General features: G+C 43.1%; 1 protein-coding gene across 9 annotated transcripts in view; it reads left to right on the top strand.

Moving 5' to 3' along the window:
* SH3KBP1 (SH3 domain containing kinase binding protein 1) overlaps positions 1-12,880 on the top strand; it is a 340,714-nt gene that overhangs the window by 186,523 nt on the left and 141,311 nt on the right. For all 9 annotated transcript variants that reach the window (XM_030885785.2, XM_030885786.2, XM_030885787.2 and 6 more), the window contains one exon: positions 10,927-11,002. In XM_030885785.2, the coding sequence (XP_030741645.1) occupies positions 10,927-11,002 (76 nt within the window). The remainder of the gene's footprint in view (positions 1-10,926; positions 11,003-12,880) is intronic.

The following is a 12,880-nucleotide window of genomic DNA, read 5'->3' on the forward strand; positions in this document are numbered from 1 at the left end:
CCTACTACGCCCTCCTCACCACTGATTTGGATCACTTGTTGTTCCCTTGTCCCTGGGTTTGTTAACACCACTTCCTTTCCCCCCACCTCCCCCTCTCCCATGTCCCCTCAGAACTGTGGGTCCCGTTGTTTTCTCCTCCAGATTGTTCATCCATCCTATCTTATTTAGACAGACCTGCGGAGACAATAACATGCCCCAAAACAAGACAGAGCAAAACAAAGCAACAAAAGAAAAGAAAAGAAAACAACAACAAAAGCCAATGATAAAACAAAACAAACAAGGAAGGAAAATTGAACAAAAGGTAGCTTTGCCCTCAAGTATCTCATACATGTGAAACTGTCACAAGTGTAGGGGTGGGGCGTGTCCGTGGATAACATCCCTAAAAATTGCTTCATTTACCCAACTGAACTGCACTTTAGTGGAATCCTAGAGGAGAATGAAGTTCAAATCAGGGGCTTCAAAAAGTTCATGGGAAAATCCCATTATTTTGTAACTCCATTTTACCATGAACTTTTGCTGCCACCATATATATATAATACCCAGTGAGGTGCCATCCCTGGGTGAGAGGAACAGCATGGTCTATGTCATGATTACATTCATAAAAAATATTTTAGATCCAGAAAGGTAGGTTAGTTGGGTTGTCCAGTGTCACACAGCTACGCTATAAGGAAACGAAGACTGGGTCTACTGGTGTGTAGCATCTTTCATGTTAAAGCGCTGGACAAACCAACCCCAAACCAGCTCCAGTGGTCTCCCTCCTGCCACACTTTCTTTCTATCTTACTCACACTCTTATTACTTTCCCCAAATGCATCTAAAAGGAAAGAAGTTTTCATCAAAAAATAAAACTAATCCTCTAGTAGAAGGAAGGTTTAAGATTTCCTCTTATCTGTCATAACAACAGAAAACAGGCTTTTAAAGTATAATGGTGAATTGTATTTTCACAAAGTGGTATATGAAATGAAAATAAACTTTCGCTTATTCCTCCTCTGTGAGTCAGATGATCCTGCAACAAAATAGCATGCCTTCTCCTCTCTCAGGAACAGCTAGGGTAAACTAGCAACATTATTTTCATATACTGTCAGATATTCGGAGAGCTGCCTCTTATGATTTTAATATTGTTTGAATGTACATTCTCCACCTCATTAAGCACTTAAGTAGGTTTTGATTCTGCCTTCAACACTGTGCTTCCCCAGCATGAATGGAAGCCCCTACCAGAGCTTTAAAAATTATCTGGTTTCAGCAGGGAAGAAAAAAATCCTACCCCCTCATGTGAATGTATTTGATAGTTCTTTCCCATTTTTTTAGGGCATGGTCTTTAACGCTATTCAAAAAGCAAACAGATGAACCAAATGATCAGATTCTGGCAGAAGTAAAAGTGAATGATGAATGATGGACTCTGGCTCAGATTCTGAGATGTACACTTCTAACACACATATCTTTGTGTGTGTGTGTGTGTGTATGTATGACATACACATATAAAATACGCCATATGTATGCATTCAGAAGAATGATAGATAGAGATTGAAAGAATAAAACCCTGGGAAGCCTAATGGAAGCATCTAAGATGGAGTCAGTGATTTGTCTTGCAAGTACAAGAGGGAGATAAGACAATGATGGCAATTAGAAGTCTTGAGAAGTTCTTGGAAACATAGGGACTCTAGACCAGATGAACCCCTCAGGACCAGTGGGGAGAGTGGTGATGCCGGGAGGGTAGACGGAAGATGGGGTAGAAAGAGGGAACCGATTACAAGGATCTACATATAACCCCCTCCCTGAGGGATGGACAGCAGAAAAGCGGGTGAAGGGAGACATCAGTCAGTGGAAGACACGACAAAATAAATATAATTTATAAATTATCAAGGGTTCATGAGGGAGGGGGAAATGAAGAGCTGATACCAAGGGCTCAAGTAGAAAGCAAATGTTTTGAGAATGATGATGGCAATAAATGTACAAAATGTGCTTGACACAATGGATGTATATATGGATTGGAAAGAAAAGAAGTCTTGAAGTTCTTCTGGACTTTGGGAATTTACATAAACAAACATGAGGAAGTGGTATATAGTTGAGTGCTTTAGTAGGTGTATTAAAAGTGATGGTGATGGGTGGTTAAAAGTTGAGACTTTGGCAACAATTGTGCAAATGTGTTTGACACAATGGGTGTAAGTATGGATTGTGATTAGAGTTTTACGAGCCCCCAATAAAATGATTTTTAAAACAGTTGAAACTTAAGGGAGATCAGTTCAAGGAGACTGAATCTGGGAATAGGCTCTTTGTCTAGAAAACCATGATTGTAACAGGGCTTTATGCTGGGGCTCTTGTTGTGAGGTCATAGAGAAGTGAGCCATCTGAGAGCAGGGCCCTGGTGATGGGTTAGCTATGGAGAGATACAGTGAAAGAATAGTATAAGATGAGTTCCAAGTTGTGAGCCCAGAAGGAAGCGTGAACAAAACCGGAGACTTTAGGAAGGGTAGGTGATGGTGATCCCCCAGCTAGTCTAGAACACTAATTCTAGTGATGTGTTAGCAGGTACCACTTGAATTAGAAATTCTGTCATGAGGTAGTTTGGCATACACTGAGATGAGGTTAAACAGAAAGTACAGGACTTCTCATAGCCTTTAATATGATACCGTAGATTGGTAAGACCGTGTTCAGTATTACTCAAATTAAGGGGCTAGGTATTTTGGAGATTGGTTAGTTGATTGAACATCTTAGGGTAAATCTTTGGAAATGATTTTAAGACCAAAGGAGGAAGGGAAGGAGGGAGGGAGGGAGGAAGAAAGAGAGAGAGAGAGAGAGCTGGTATAAGTCTTTGAAAGTCATAGGTCAAGGTATTTTGGAAACCAGCCTGGGATTGGATTCTTCTTTATTGCTACCAATGAAAGAAGTTGAAGTTGTGCCTTTGTAGGGGCAAGGGAAAGTGAGGCAGGGTCTAAAGGAGCCCAGGAAGACATCTTGGATTTAGTTGCCAGAGACCAAGTTGGAAAGAGCTCTTTAACAGTGACACCCTAAGTGGGACCCTAAGAGGCAAAGAGGCCCTCAGATCTGCCCAAGAGGGCATCTCCTCTCATGTTACCTGTTGTGCTGTGTGGTAGCATGCTAATTCGAGGTCCAGGGGATGAATGGATGTTATCCTGCTCCATTCCGCCCACATTTACCAACTCCTCAGTTTGTGGAGATGAGAGAGAAAGAACACCTAGGTCCTGCTCTCAAGGAGGGAATATTTCTGACGAGAAAGTAGGAAAAGGACTTTGGCAATTTACATAAGCAAACAGGAAGTGGAATATAGTTGAGTGCTTTAAACTTGTAATAATAATTATTGAAACTATTTTTGTAATATAGTTGACAAATACTTCTAAAGCAGCTACAAATCTATTGAGGTCTTTAACTGTGATTGGGCAAAGAAGTTTAATATCATTGAAATCATCTCTCTGATGTTTCAGAGACAACCAGGGAAATAAACATGAGCCTAATAATTTAAAAATGAATATTGTGCCCAATCTCATAATCAGAAAATTGGCTTTTGAATTGTAGTTCTTTCCTTTTCTTTCAGACAAGATTGAAAAGAGACTAGAGCATGCTCTTGCCGGAAGGTTGAAATTGACATAGATATTTAAAGGTAGCTCCTATCCCTGGAGCAAAACTACAAATATATTTCTTCTACTGGGCCGTGCATATTTTTTTTTTTAGAATTTTGAGTTGTGCTTTACTCTGGTATATCTTCTGTTGATATCAAATAGCTTAAGCTGGGCCAAATGTGGGAGAATTGACAGTTGCTAATGTAAATTTCACAGCAAGTACACAAGCCTTCCATTCGAAGTGCATAAGGCACTCCATTGTGAAGACGCTCCTTTGTGCTATTTCTGTTCTGGCTCTGACACGAGCTGGCTAGTGGGGCTTCTGCTCTGCTCTGCTCCTGCTGCTCCCTGCTGGGAGCTGAGACCACTCTTCATAATGCCTCCAGTCATAGGTATTCATGAAAGGAGCATGCTTGTAAGTGCTACTGGTAAAAATAAACATTCCAAAGTTGGCAGTGAGTCTTAATCCACACCTTGTGTATCTCCTGAGTGAGGGTGGTCAAGGAAAACTAGAAGGTTGTGGCTGTGGTCCTGCATAGACGCCGCTGTGTTACTCCTCTGTTCACTGTCTGTGTGCCTCTCTCTCCTTATGCTCGGTGACCAGGATCTGGGAGAACCACTCTGAGCTCTTGGTTGGCCCCCTGCAGCAGTCCGGAGAATCGCAAGCACTACTGCTTCACTGTGTAGCATACTGTTCTGCTTCCTCCTAGCTTTCTCACATTTAATAGACACAAATAAATCCGTACTGAGCCCTGTCGGACACTGGCCTGGTAAAAAGAATACCTTTCCAAGAGCTAACCTTCACACTTTACTCATCTCTTGTGTTTGACTTTGTGGGCTATCTACATATAGTTTCTCCAGCCCATCACAGCCTTCTAGAATATTTGTCCAAAGCCTGGCCTGCCAGCAGAAGGCCTTTGGCAGCTCCTGGTGTGCAGAGAGTTCTGCCCCTTCTCTGTCTTCTCCTCCACATCGAAATTGCTTTTGCTTTTGTGAGGTGTTCTGGAGTTGGGTGGGGTGTTTCTGGAGAGATTTTCAGAAATAGAGCACAAACTTTCTTCTCCTTCTAAGTGCCCAGAAGTGGGGCTTTTTATACATAAAGGAGTTTACATTGGAATTAGAATAAAATCCAAAGAGTGATTTAAAATGCAACATACATACATACATACATACATACATACATACATACATACATACACCTCTGATTTAAGCATCATCCTGGGTTCACACTCTGGTAATCACAAATTGAAATGCATGCGGTGGGCCTTCTCAGCTCACTGCCCTGGAGTCGATTCTGACTCATGGCACCCTCTAGGACAGAGTCGAACTGCCCCTGTGGGTTCCAAAGACTGTCACTCCTTATGGCAGTAGAAAGCCTCATCTTTCTCTCACAGAGCGTCTGGTTAATTCAAATTGCTGACCTCATGGTTAGCAGCCACTGTGCCACCAGGGCGCCTAACAATAGTTGTAAGGAATTGGATTCCATTGGCTTGGAACCCTGTGATTTGCCAATAAGCATTGGTTTCTTCATTGGAGCACAGAAAATGAAAAAACAAAACAAAAACGTACTACTCTACTCACTGGAATCACACAAGTGGTTCTCTGAACCAATGCCAAATAGCTATCACCAGAACTCATAGCACTAGGAGTATATATGATGTTCCCATTGTACATGAAAAGGTCCCTAAAGGTTATTAAATATATGTATTTGGCAAGAGCTAAAGGAAGAGGGACTTTCTTTAGTAAATCTTTAAAGTCATGTATTTTCTGAATTCTTCACAAGAAGATATTCCGGTTTTAAGAGGAGAATAGGCTATGGGAGAGATACAACTTGATCCCAATCCAGTGGCTATAGTCCACCAAAGGAGACTGGTGGTAGTGGTCTGCTTGGGAGGCTTTCAGTGGGACAGGCCTTCCATGTGTGTGCTACCTCCCAGACTGGGCAGTATCTGATGAGTTGGGGGCCTAGTAGTCAAGACTAATTCGGGGGTGGAGAGGGAGGTGGAATAGATTAGGTACTCCTTAGTCGCCATGCAGAAGGGAAGAGGGAATGTGGTGAAGAGAGTATGTTCTTTCAGAAGGCAGACCAGAAAATGGGTGTGTTAGGCCGGGTTGACTAGAGAAACAAATCCAGAGATACTCATGGATGTATAAGAAATAGACTTATGTCAAAAAGTAATTGTATATTAAGAAACAATCCCAGCCCAGTCCAGATTAAGTCCATAAGTCTATTAGCCCATAAGTCCAGTACTAGTCCATAAATCCCTCTTCAGACTCATGCAGCACATGCAATGATACAAAGTGCAGGAAGATCACAGGTCAGGAGGTACAGAGTCTTGTGCATCCAGTGGCAGTGGAAGCATCTCCAGGGCTCTTGCACATCTAAGCATGGCTCCACGTGGCTTGTCAACAAGAAGGTGAAAACAGGGAGAGCGGGGCTGGTCTCCAGCAAGCCATTTATCTCGTTGCCCTCCAATCAAGCTGTGACCTGATTGACAGGGTAAACTCCTCCCACATGTTCCAATGGGAGCCATGTTGGCACCAAAAAACTTACCGGTGACTATCACAATGGGCCTATTTGCCAGTCTCATAGCAGGTGAATGAGCTGTACTCTGTGTAGCATCAACACAGCACCCAAGACATTGCTAGTGCTTGTCCTGGATGGGGCATCTTCCACCTGGACTGCAGGAATTCAAGAACTTGCCCTTTTGCCCAGGGTACCTAGAGTGAAGATCCTGAATCCATGTCCACAGCCATCAAAAGCCTAATGTCCTCCTTCACTGCCTGCCCAAGTAGACAAGAGATATATGGCTGTGACACCTACATTTTCTGTCCACTTCTGCCTGCATTGTAGCTGACATTCAGTTACACTTGACTCCTATGATGTGTGTGCACTGTGTGGGTATGTGCCTTGCTTTCATGATGCATATCCTTTAAAATGTGACTTTCTAACAGTAACAGGAGTAATGATTTCAGGAGGGTTGGGGAAGGGAAGAGGGGAAGGGGGAGCTTATAGCAATGATGGGGAAATAACTCCCCTCATGGGGACAAAGACCAGGATTGTAGGTGAAGAGCTAGAAGGGGCGGTGTAAGATATGTATAAATAACAATACATAACATGTTGAGGGTTCTCAAGGGTGGCAGGGTGGGGAAGAGAGAGAGAAAAGAGGAACTGATACCAAGGGGCTCAAGAAGAAAGATAAGCTTTGAAATTGTTAATGGCAATATTTATACATATCCGCTTAACATAATGGATGTATGGATGGTTATAATATATGTAAGCCCCAATAAAATGATTTATTACTAAAAACAAAACAAAAAATCTACTTCAGAAAACTTTAGTTTTCTGATATGTATAAAAAATAAAATAAAATGTGACTTTCTGTTTATTTTAAGCTTAGAGGGCCAAAGATGTGTGTAGAGAGGTAGAGGGAGTTGGCGAGCCAGTGGAAGAACAGTAATCCATCACTCTGGTCTTTGTTCTTGAAGTTAGAGGAAGGGCAGGCTTCCCCTGCACAAAGGCCCATAGTTCATGACTGGAGGGGGAGGGCTCTTAGGAAAGGGGTGGGTAAGTGTGAGGTGGACCCAAAACTGGGAGCACCTTATGCCTTTAGCAGCCCGGGGCCAGAGTTGTTAATGTCCATGCATGAGTAGGACAGTGTTCTACAATGAAAATACTAAAGGCCCACTTCAAATGCCAGTGTTAGGACCCCCAGAAAGAAACAGCAGCAGCGGGGCGTGACCATGCCTGAAGATTACAACACATGTAGAATCTGCCCAGGTGGCCTTCAGGATGCCCTGAGCCCAGGAAAGCCAAACACAGCCTCTTGTTGGTTGAAAACCACATTCCTATTCACCCATTTACCTACCCAGCCCCTTCTAGTTCTGTGCTGGTGAAGGGGCTCGTGCACTCTGTGGCAGCGCTTGTTTATTTTTTACCCTCTGTTCTGTGGTCACGTTGTCTATTCCCGTAAACTGCAGTTTCACTCTGAACTGACTCATTGAAAAGCCACGAGTTTCTCCACCAGCACAGTGGAGAAGGTAGATGATGTTTGGTAGAAAGATCTGCAGAGAGGAGAGAAGGGAAAGGGTCAAGATGTTTTATTATTGATTTAGGTGTGAGACTACACACCCACATTGTTAAGCCAGGAGAAGGTACTGGGTTCGTGATAATGGAAGGAATGCCTGCTACCATCTAGGTCAGTGGTTCTCACACTTAATGTGTGTCTCCGAATCAGCCAGAGGGTGTGTTCCTAGCAAGGCTGCTGGCACCATCCCAGAGTTTCTGAGTCGTCTGGGGTGGAGCCTTCCACTTTGCCTCTCTAACAAATTCCCAGCTGCTGCTGCCTCTGCTGCCAGTCCAGGGACTATACTGTTTTAGGTCTAGGTCCTAGCTAAGGAGGGACACACAGAATGGTCTATCTCTCAGGGGCACCCGGGGGCCTGGGCTGGGAGGGGAGGAACCAGCAGCCCTCCGCTCTCTCTCTCTCTCTCATTGAATGAAATTTATAGTGGCAGGTAGTATATTCCAGATGTACAACCACCACTTCTACCTAGTTCCCAAATCATCTACTTTCATAACCCCAGTAGAAAGCCCCGGACCGATTAAGCAGTCTCTCCTCATTCACCCCTTGTTCCTGGCAACTTCCAGCCCGCTTTTTTTTTCTATGTATTTAAATTGCTTGGACCATTTCATATAAATGGAAACCTAGAATGCATGGCTTTTTGTGTTTGGCTTCTTTCAGTGTGATGTTTCCTCTTCCTCCGTTCTTTTCATCACGGCCCTAGCCATGGCCCTAGATGATGAGTGTGCTGTTGGCGTCACCACCAGCCCTCTGGCTGGGACTTGAGTAACAGCCAGGGTGGTGTCTGTTCTGAACTCGACAGGCAAAAACATTACCCTTTGCTTTTTCATGTCTACCTGTGTAGATGTGCGTGCGCTTAACAGGTGACCTGCCGTGTGTGTGTGTGTGTGTGTGTGTGTGTGTGTGTTAGAAAGAAATACAACAGAACATTTACCATTTCAGTAATTTTTTGCGCATGTAAGTCAGCAACCTGTGTTATGGTCATTGAGCTGTACATCCATCACCATGATCAATTTCCAAATTATTCCCCCTCCCTTGATGGCAGTGTGTTGCCCCTGAAGCAATGATTCCCCCTTCCCCAACCACCTGCCTGCCCCAAGCAACCACTGAGGAACTTTGGTCTCTTTACATTTGCTTGTTTAACTCTTTCCTATACGTGGGATCATACTGTATTGGTGCCTTTGTGTCTCCGCCCCTTTCACTCAGCATGATGTTTTCAAGATTCAGCTGTGCTGTTCCATGTATCAGGCAGGTGGGGATTCTTGCTGTCCCTTAGTGTGAGTGGAATGGTAAGCTGAGCCATCCATGACAAGCAAGCGTTTCTGTTGTTGCCATTTCAGGGGAAGCTGTAAGACTTTCAGTGTCTGTAAAGGAAGACCCGGTGTAAGGCTCAAACCATTGAGCTCTCATTTCCTTCAGGAAAGCAGGCAAAGTGAAGCCTGGGGTCAGGATGACTATCGCATTTCCTGCTGTCACCTTGGAGCCCTGGTGGTGCAGTCCCAGGGAGAAAGCTGTGGCAGCCTGCGTCCATAAAGATGGCAGCCAGTGCAGTGGTTCTCCGCCTTCCCATAGGGTTGCTGCGAGTCTAAATCCACTCGACAGCAGGGAGCTTGGTGCCTTGTCTCCACGGTCAGTGTTTTGGTGTTCTTCTTCCTAATGTGCTGGCAGTAGTGAAGCTTTGGGCTGGTCTCCAGAAGGGAGAAAACAGAGAGTGGCAGGGGTGCTTGGGATGTAGGTAGAAGCATAAAAAAATCTGTGAATGATACCGGAGTGCTTCTATTTTTACTGCCAATGTCTGATTTTCCAAGATAATCCTAAGAACAGCTTTTTATCACAGAATAATAACAAGCCCTCCCTGATATTTCCTTGGAATTATAAAATATTACTAGCTTGAGTACTTAGCAGCAGTGGAGGGGTGGAATGTTACTTGGGGTTTCATTTTTTATCCAATATAGAAAGCCTTCCAGCACTAAATAAAAATGTCACCGTGTAAAATGTAAAGGCTTTCTATCACAAATGTCTTTAAAAATTCATGAAGGGCTGAGGATTTGATTTATCTTATCCTTTCTGTGATTTATTCATATTTAATGTTCATTTCTACATTGGAAGCATGAAAAACCTTTCCAAATTAAAAACAGTAGTGAATCAGCTTTATCTGCAGACCTCGCCAGGGTTTGAATTCTGGGCTTCCTCCTTCCTCGTGTGCAGATGTGTTTGGATTTCTCACTGGTAAAGCCACTCGTCGTTGGGCAGGTGGACTGACCCAGCTACACATAGTTTTGACAGCTGAGTTACTAGTATCCATAGACACGTAGAGTGATTACACTTGTGTGGTGGCAGCAGAGAGGAGCAGGAACCAAGCCACCTTTGGAACTATCATTGCCATGGAGCTGTGGAGTTGCCTGTGTTTTCAGAAACATCTTTAGGAAGAGACAGCATCCTTTCTTCCCTATGGATGACTCCTAAATTGTGGGTGGTGGTGGATTAGCTTCAAATGAAGAAAGGAAAATCAACTCTAAATGAACTCAGACATGTTCTCTTGCTTAACTAGTAAAGAGAAGCCTGGGCTCTGAGGAATTGGATTTTCCCAATGCCACAAAGGTTTTCAAAGACTGGTATAAAAAAAAAAAAAAAGACTGGTATAAAGGGAGCTGCCAACCTTGTTGGTTTTCACCTTTGGGGCAGATGGGCCTGACTAGGAGCCTATGGATGCAGTTCCTTCTAAGCTGTGAGTTGGGCCGAATTTTATATGGTGAAAAGATGCCTCGGGGAGGCACAATTGCCCCATATACACCTTGACTTCTGCCTATTCTTCTACCTGTCTTTTCTTCTGACCCTTCATCCTATTATCCATTTTTCCTTTCTGTCTCATTTCTGCTAAACTGCAGTGACCACCTTTCCGCTCTGCAGCTACTACTAAGCTAGGTGGCATACCTACTGAAGTTAGTCAGCTTCTCATAAAATTAGGCAAATATGCCTATTCTCTCAGCTAAAAAAATAGTAAACGTTTAAATAAGAACACAAGGAAGAAAGGGAATAAAAGGTCAACTGGGTGCGAATAAGGATAAAGCTCTCTGAGTCTAAGTTTTCCCCCTTGCCATTGAGCTTCAGACCTATTAAAGACTCTCAGTCAATACATAGAATTGTGGCTGGTTGTTTTGAACCCATTCTGAGCCCCATGTCTTTGTGATCTTGGTTTTATTCCCTGGCTTAAAGGAGGAGAGAATCATCTTGATAAGTTAAATCGTCTTTTCCACCCCCTAGACTATTGGGAAGAAGTTACCGCCACCTACAGCAACTCAAGAGTCATCAAAAACAGAAATGGACCCCAGGACAAAGAGTAAGTTTCCTTCTTTATCCATTTTACATTTGAGAGCAATTAAGAGTTTTCTAGTCAATGAAATGCTCCGGGATAAATCCATCCATACTCGTGATAGCTTTTCAAGCATATCAGTAAAAGTGCCCACAATGTGTTTAGCTAGAACTCTACCATTAGGCCCAGCTCTTGCCCTCTTGAGTTATGGATCATTCCTGCTATATTTAGCTCCTTCATGTATAGAACTAGCATTTACCCAGAATACTTTGCAAAAGTTCAAGGGACAAGAACATCCTCAAGAATGGCAACTAGAGTAGTTTAGGCTTCCCTAGGCCTTCAAGCCAGAGAAGGCTTATACATCTGTTAGCCTCACCACTCATCCAATCCTTTTGATTCAACTGCCTCCCACGCAGCCTAAGCACATCTCTGGAGACCATCTCTGGAGGTAAGGAAGCCTTTGCTCACGATTACTGAGGTGACTCTTGGAATGACTTAAATATTTTAGAAAATAATTTATTCTATTGAGCCAGATATCCTTTTCCTGTAATTTTTACCCATGGTAATGCAATTGGTCCATTTTCCTTGTGACAGGTTTTTAAGTATTTGAGGCCTATTACCTCCCTCAAACCTTCTCAAATGTTCATTTTCCTAGTTCAAGAATTGCCAGAGAAAATACAGGACACCTAGTTAAATTTTCTTATCAGACAAACAGTGAATAATGCTTAGTATAAGTATGACCCATGGTTGATCTGAAATTCAGATTTACCTGGGTGTCTTACATTTGTATTCGCTAAAACTGCCTTCCATACAATTGCTTTTGAATCACTCTTCCAATGACTGGGTCATTTTATGTACTTCAGTATATCTGTCCCCAGAAACAAGTACTTTAACATTCTTCTAGCAATTTTCTTTCATTCTCTTCAGCTTCAGATTTCCATCTGAAGATAATGTGGACAGACTGCTAATTCAGTTTGGAAAGACACTGAACATGTAAAATATCTAAAAGCAGAGAAATTATGATCAGCATAAGGACAAGGATAGACTTGTTCGCTAATTGCCAATAAGATGCTAGGAGCTCCTTGTATTCAGAAATACAGGTAGTTTTGAAAGCAAAACAGAGTGCTGCATTCAGTATAGGAAAAGGAGTTCATGTGACCAAATGTGGTGGCTCGGGTGACTTGGATAAGCTCAGTGTTTGTCAGTGCATACATGAACTCTGTTGTATTATTTAAGGTTATGATAAGGATGAGGTCTGTGAGTTTTACCTGTTAGTGGTACCTTCAGACTCTGAATGATAGGCAGAATGCCCACTAGTCTAATGCTCTAGTCTAGTGGTTCTCAATCTGCTGGAGTGTACATCAGGGTCACACTTAGCTTATTTGAAAATCACAGATGGCTCAGCCCCACAGCCAGAATTTCTGAGTCAGTAGTTTGGGAGTAGGACCTGAAATGTTGCTTTACTAACAAGTTCCCAGGTGCCCTGGGGTGTAATGGGTTACTTGTTAGGCTGCTAATCTCAAAGTCAGCAGTTCAAATCCACCTGCCACTCTGCAGGAGAAAGCTGAAGCTTTCTACTCCCGTGAAGAGTTAAGGCTCATCAGTCCACAGGGGGCAGCTCTACTCTGTCCTATAGGGTCGGAACAACTTGATGACAGTGAGGGTGTTTGTTTGTTTGTTTGTTTGTTTTTCGGTTTTATCAAGTTCCCTGGTGTTTAAAGATTTTTTGGTTTTAACAAGTTCCTGGGTGCTGCTGCTGGTCTCAGAACCAGACCTGGAGAACCATTATTGGAAACTTGCAAGGGTTCTTAAGAAGAAATTAGCTATGTTTAGTCATGTGAGTTGTCATGCTAAACCTACCTTGAGGCACCAACATTTTCCTGATTCCTGAAGAGTCCTAAAACT

This window comes from Echinops telfairi, unplaced genomic scaffold (assembly GCF_000313985.2).
Source record: "Echinops telfairi isolate 266 unplaced genomic scaffold, ASM31398v2 ScPeMD7_53;HRSCAF=182, whole genome shotgun sequence".
NCBI classification, from domain to species: Eukaryota; Metazoa; Chordata; class Mammalia; order Afrosoricida; family Tenrecidae; genus Echinops; species Echinops telfairi.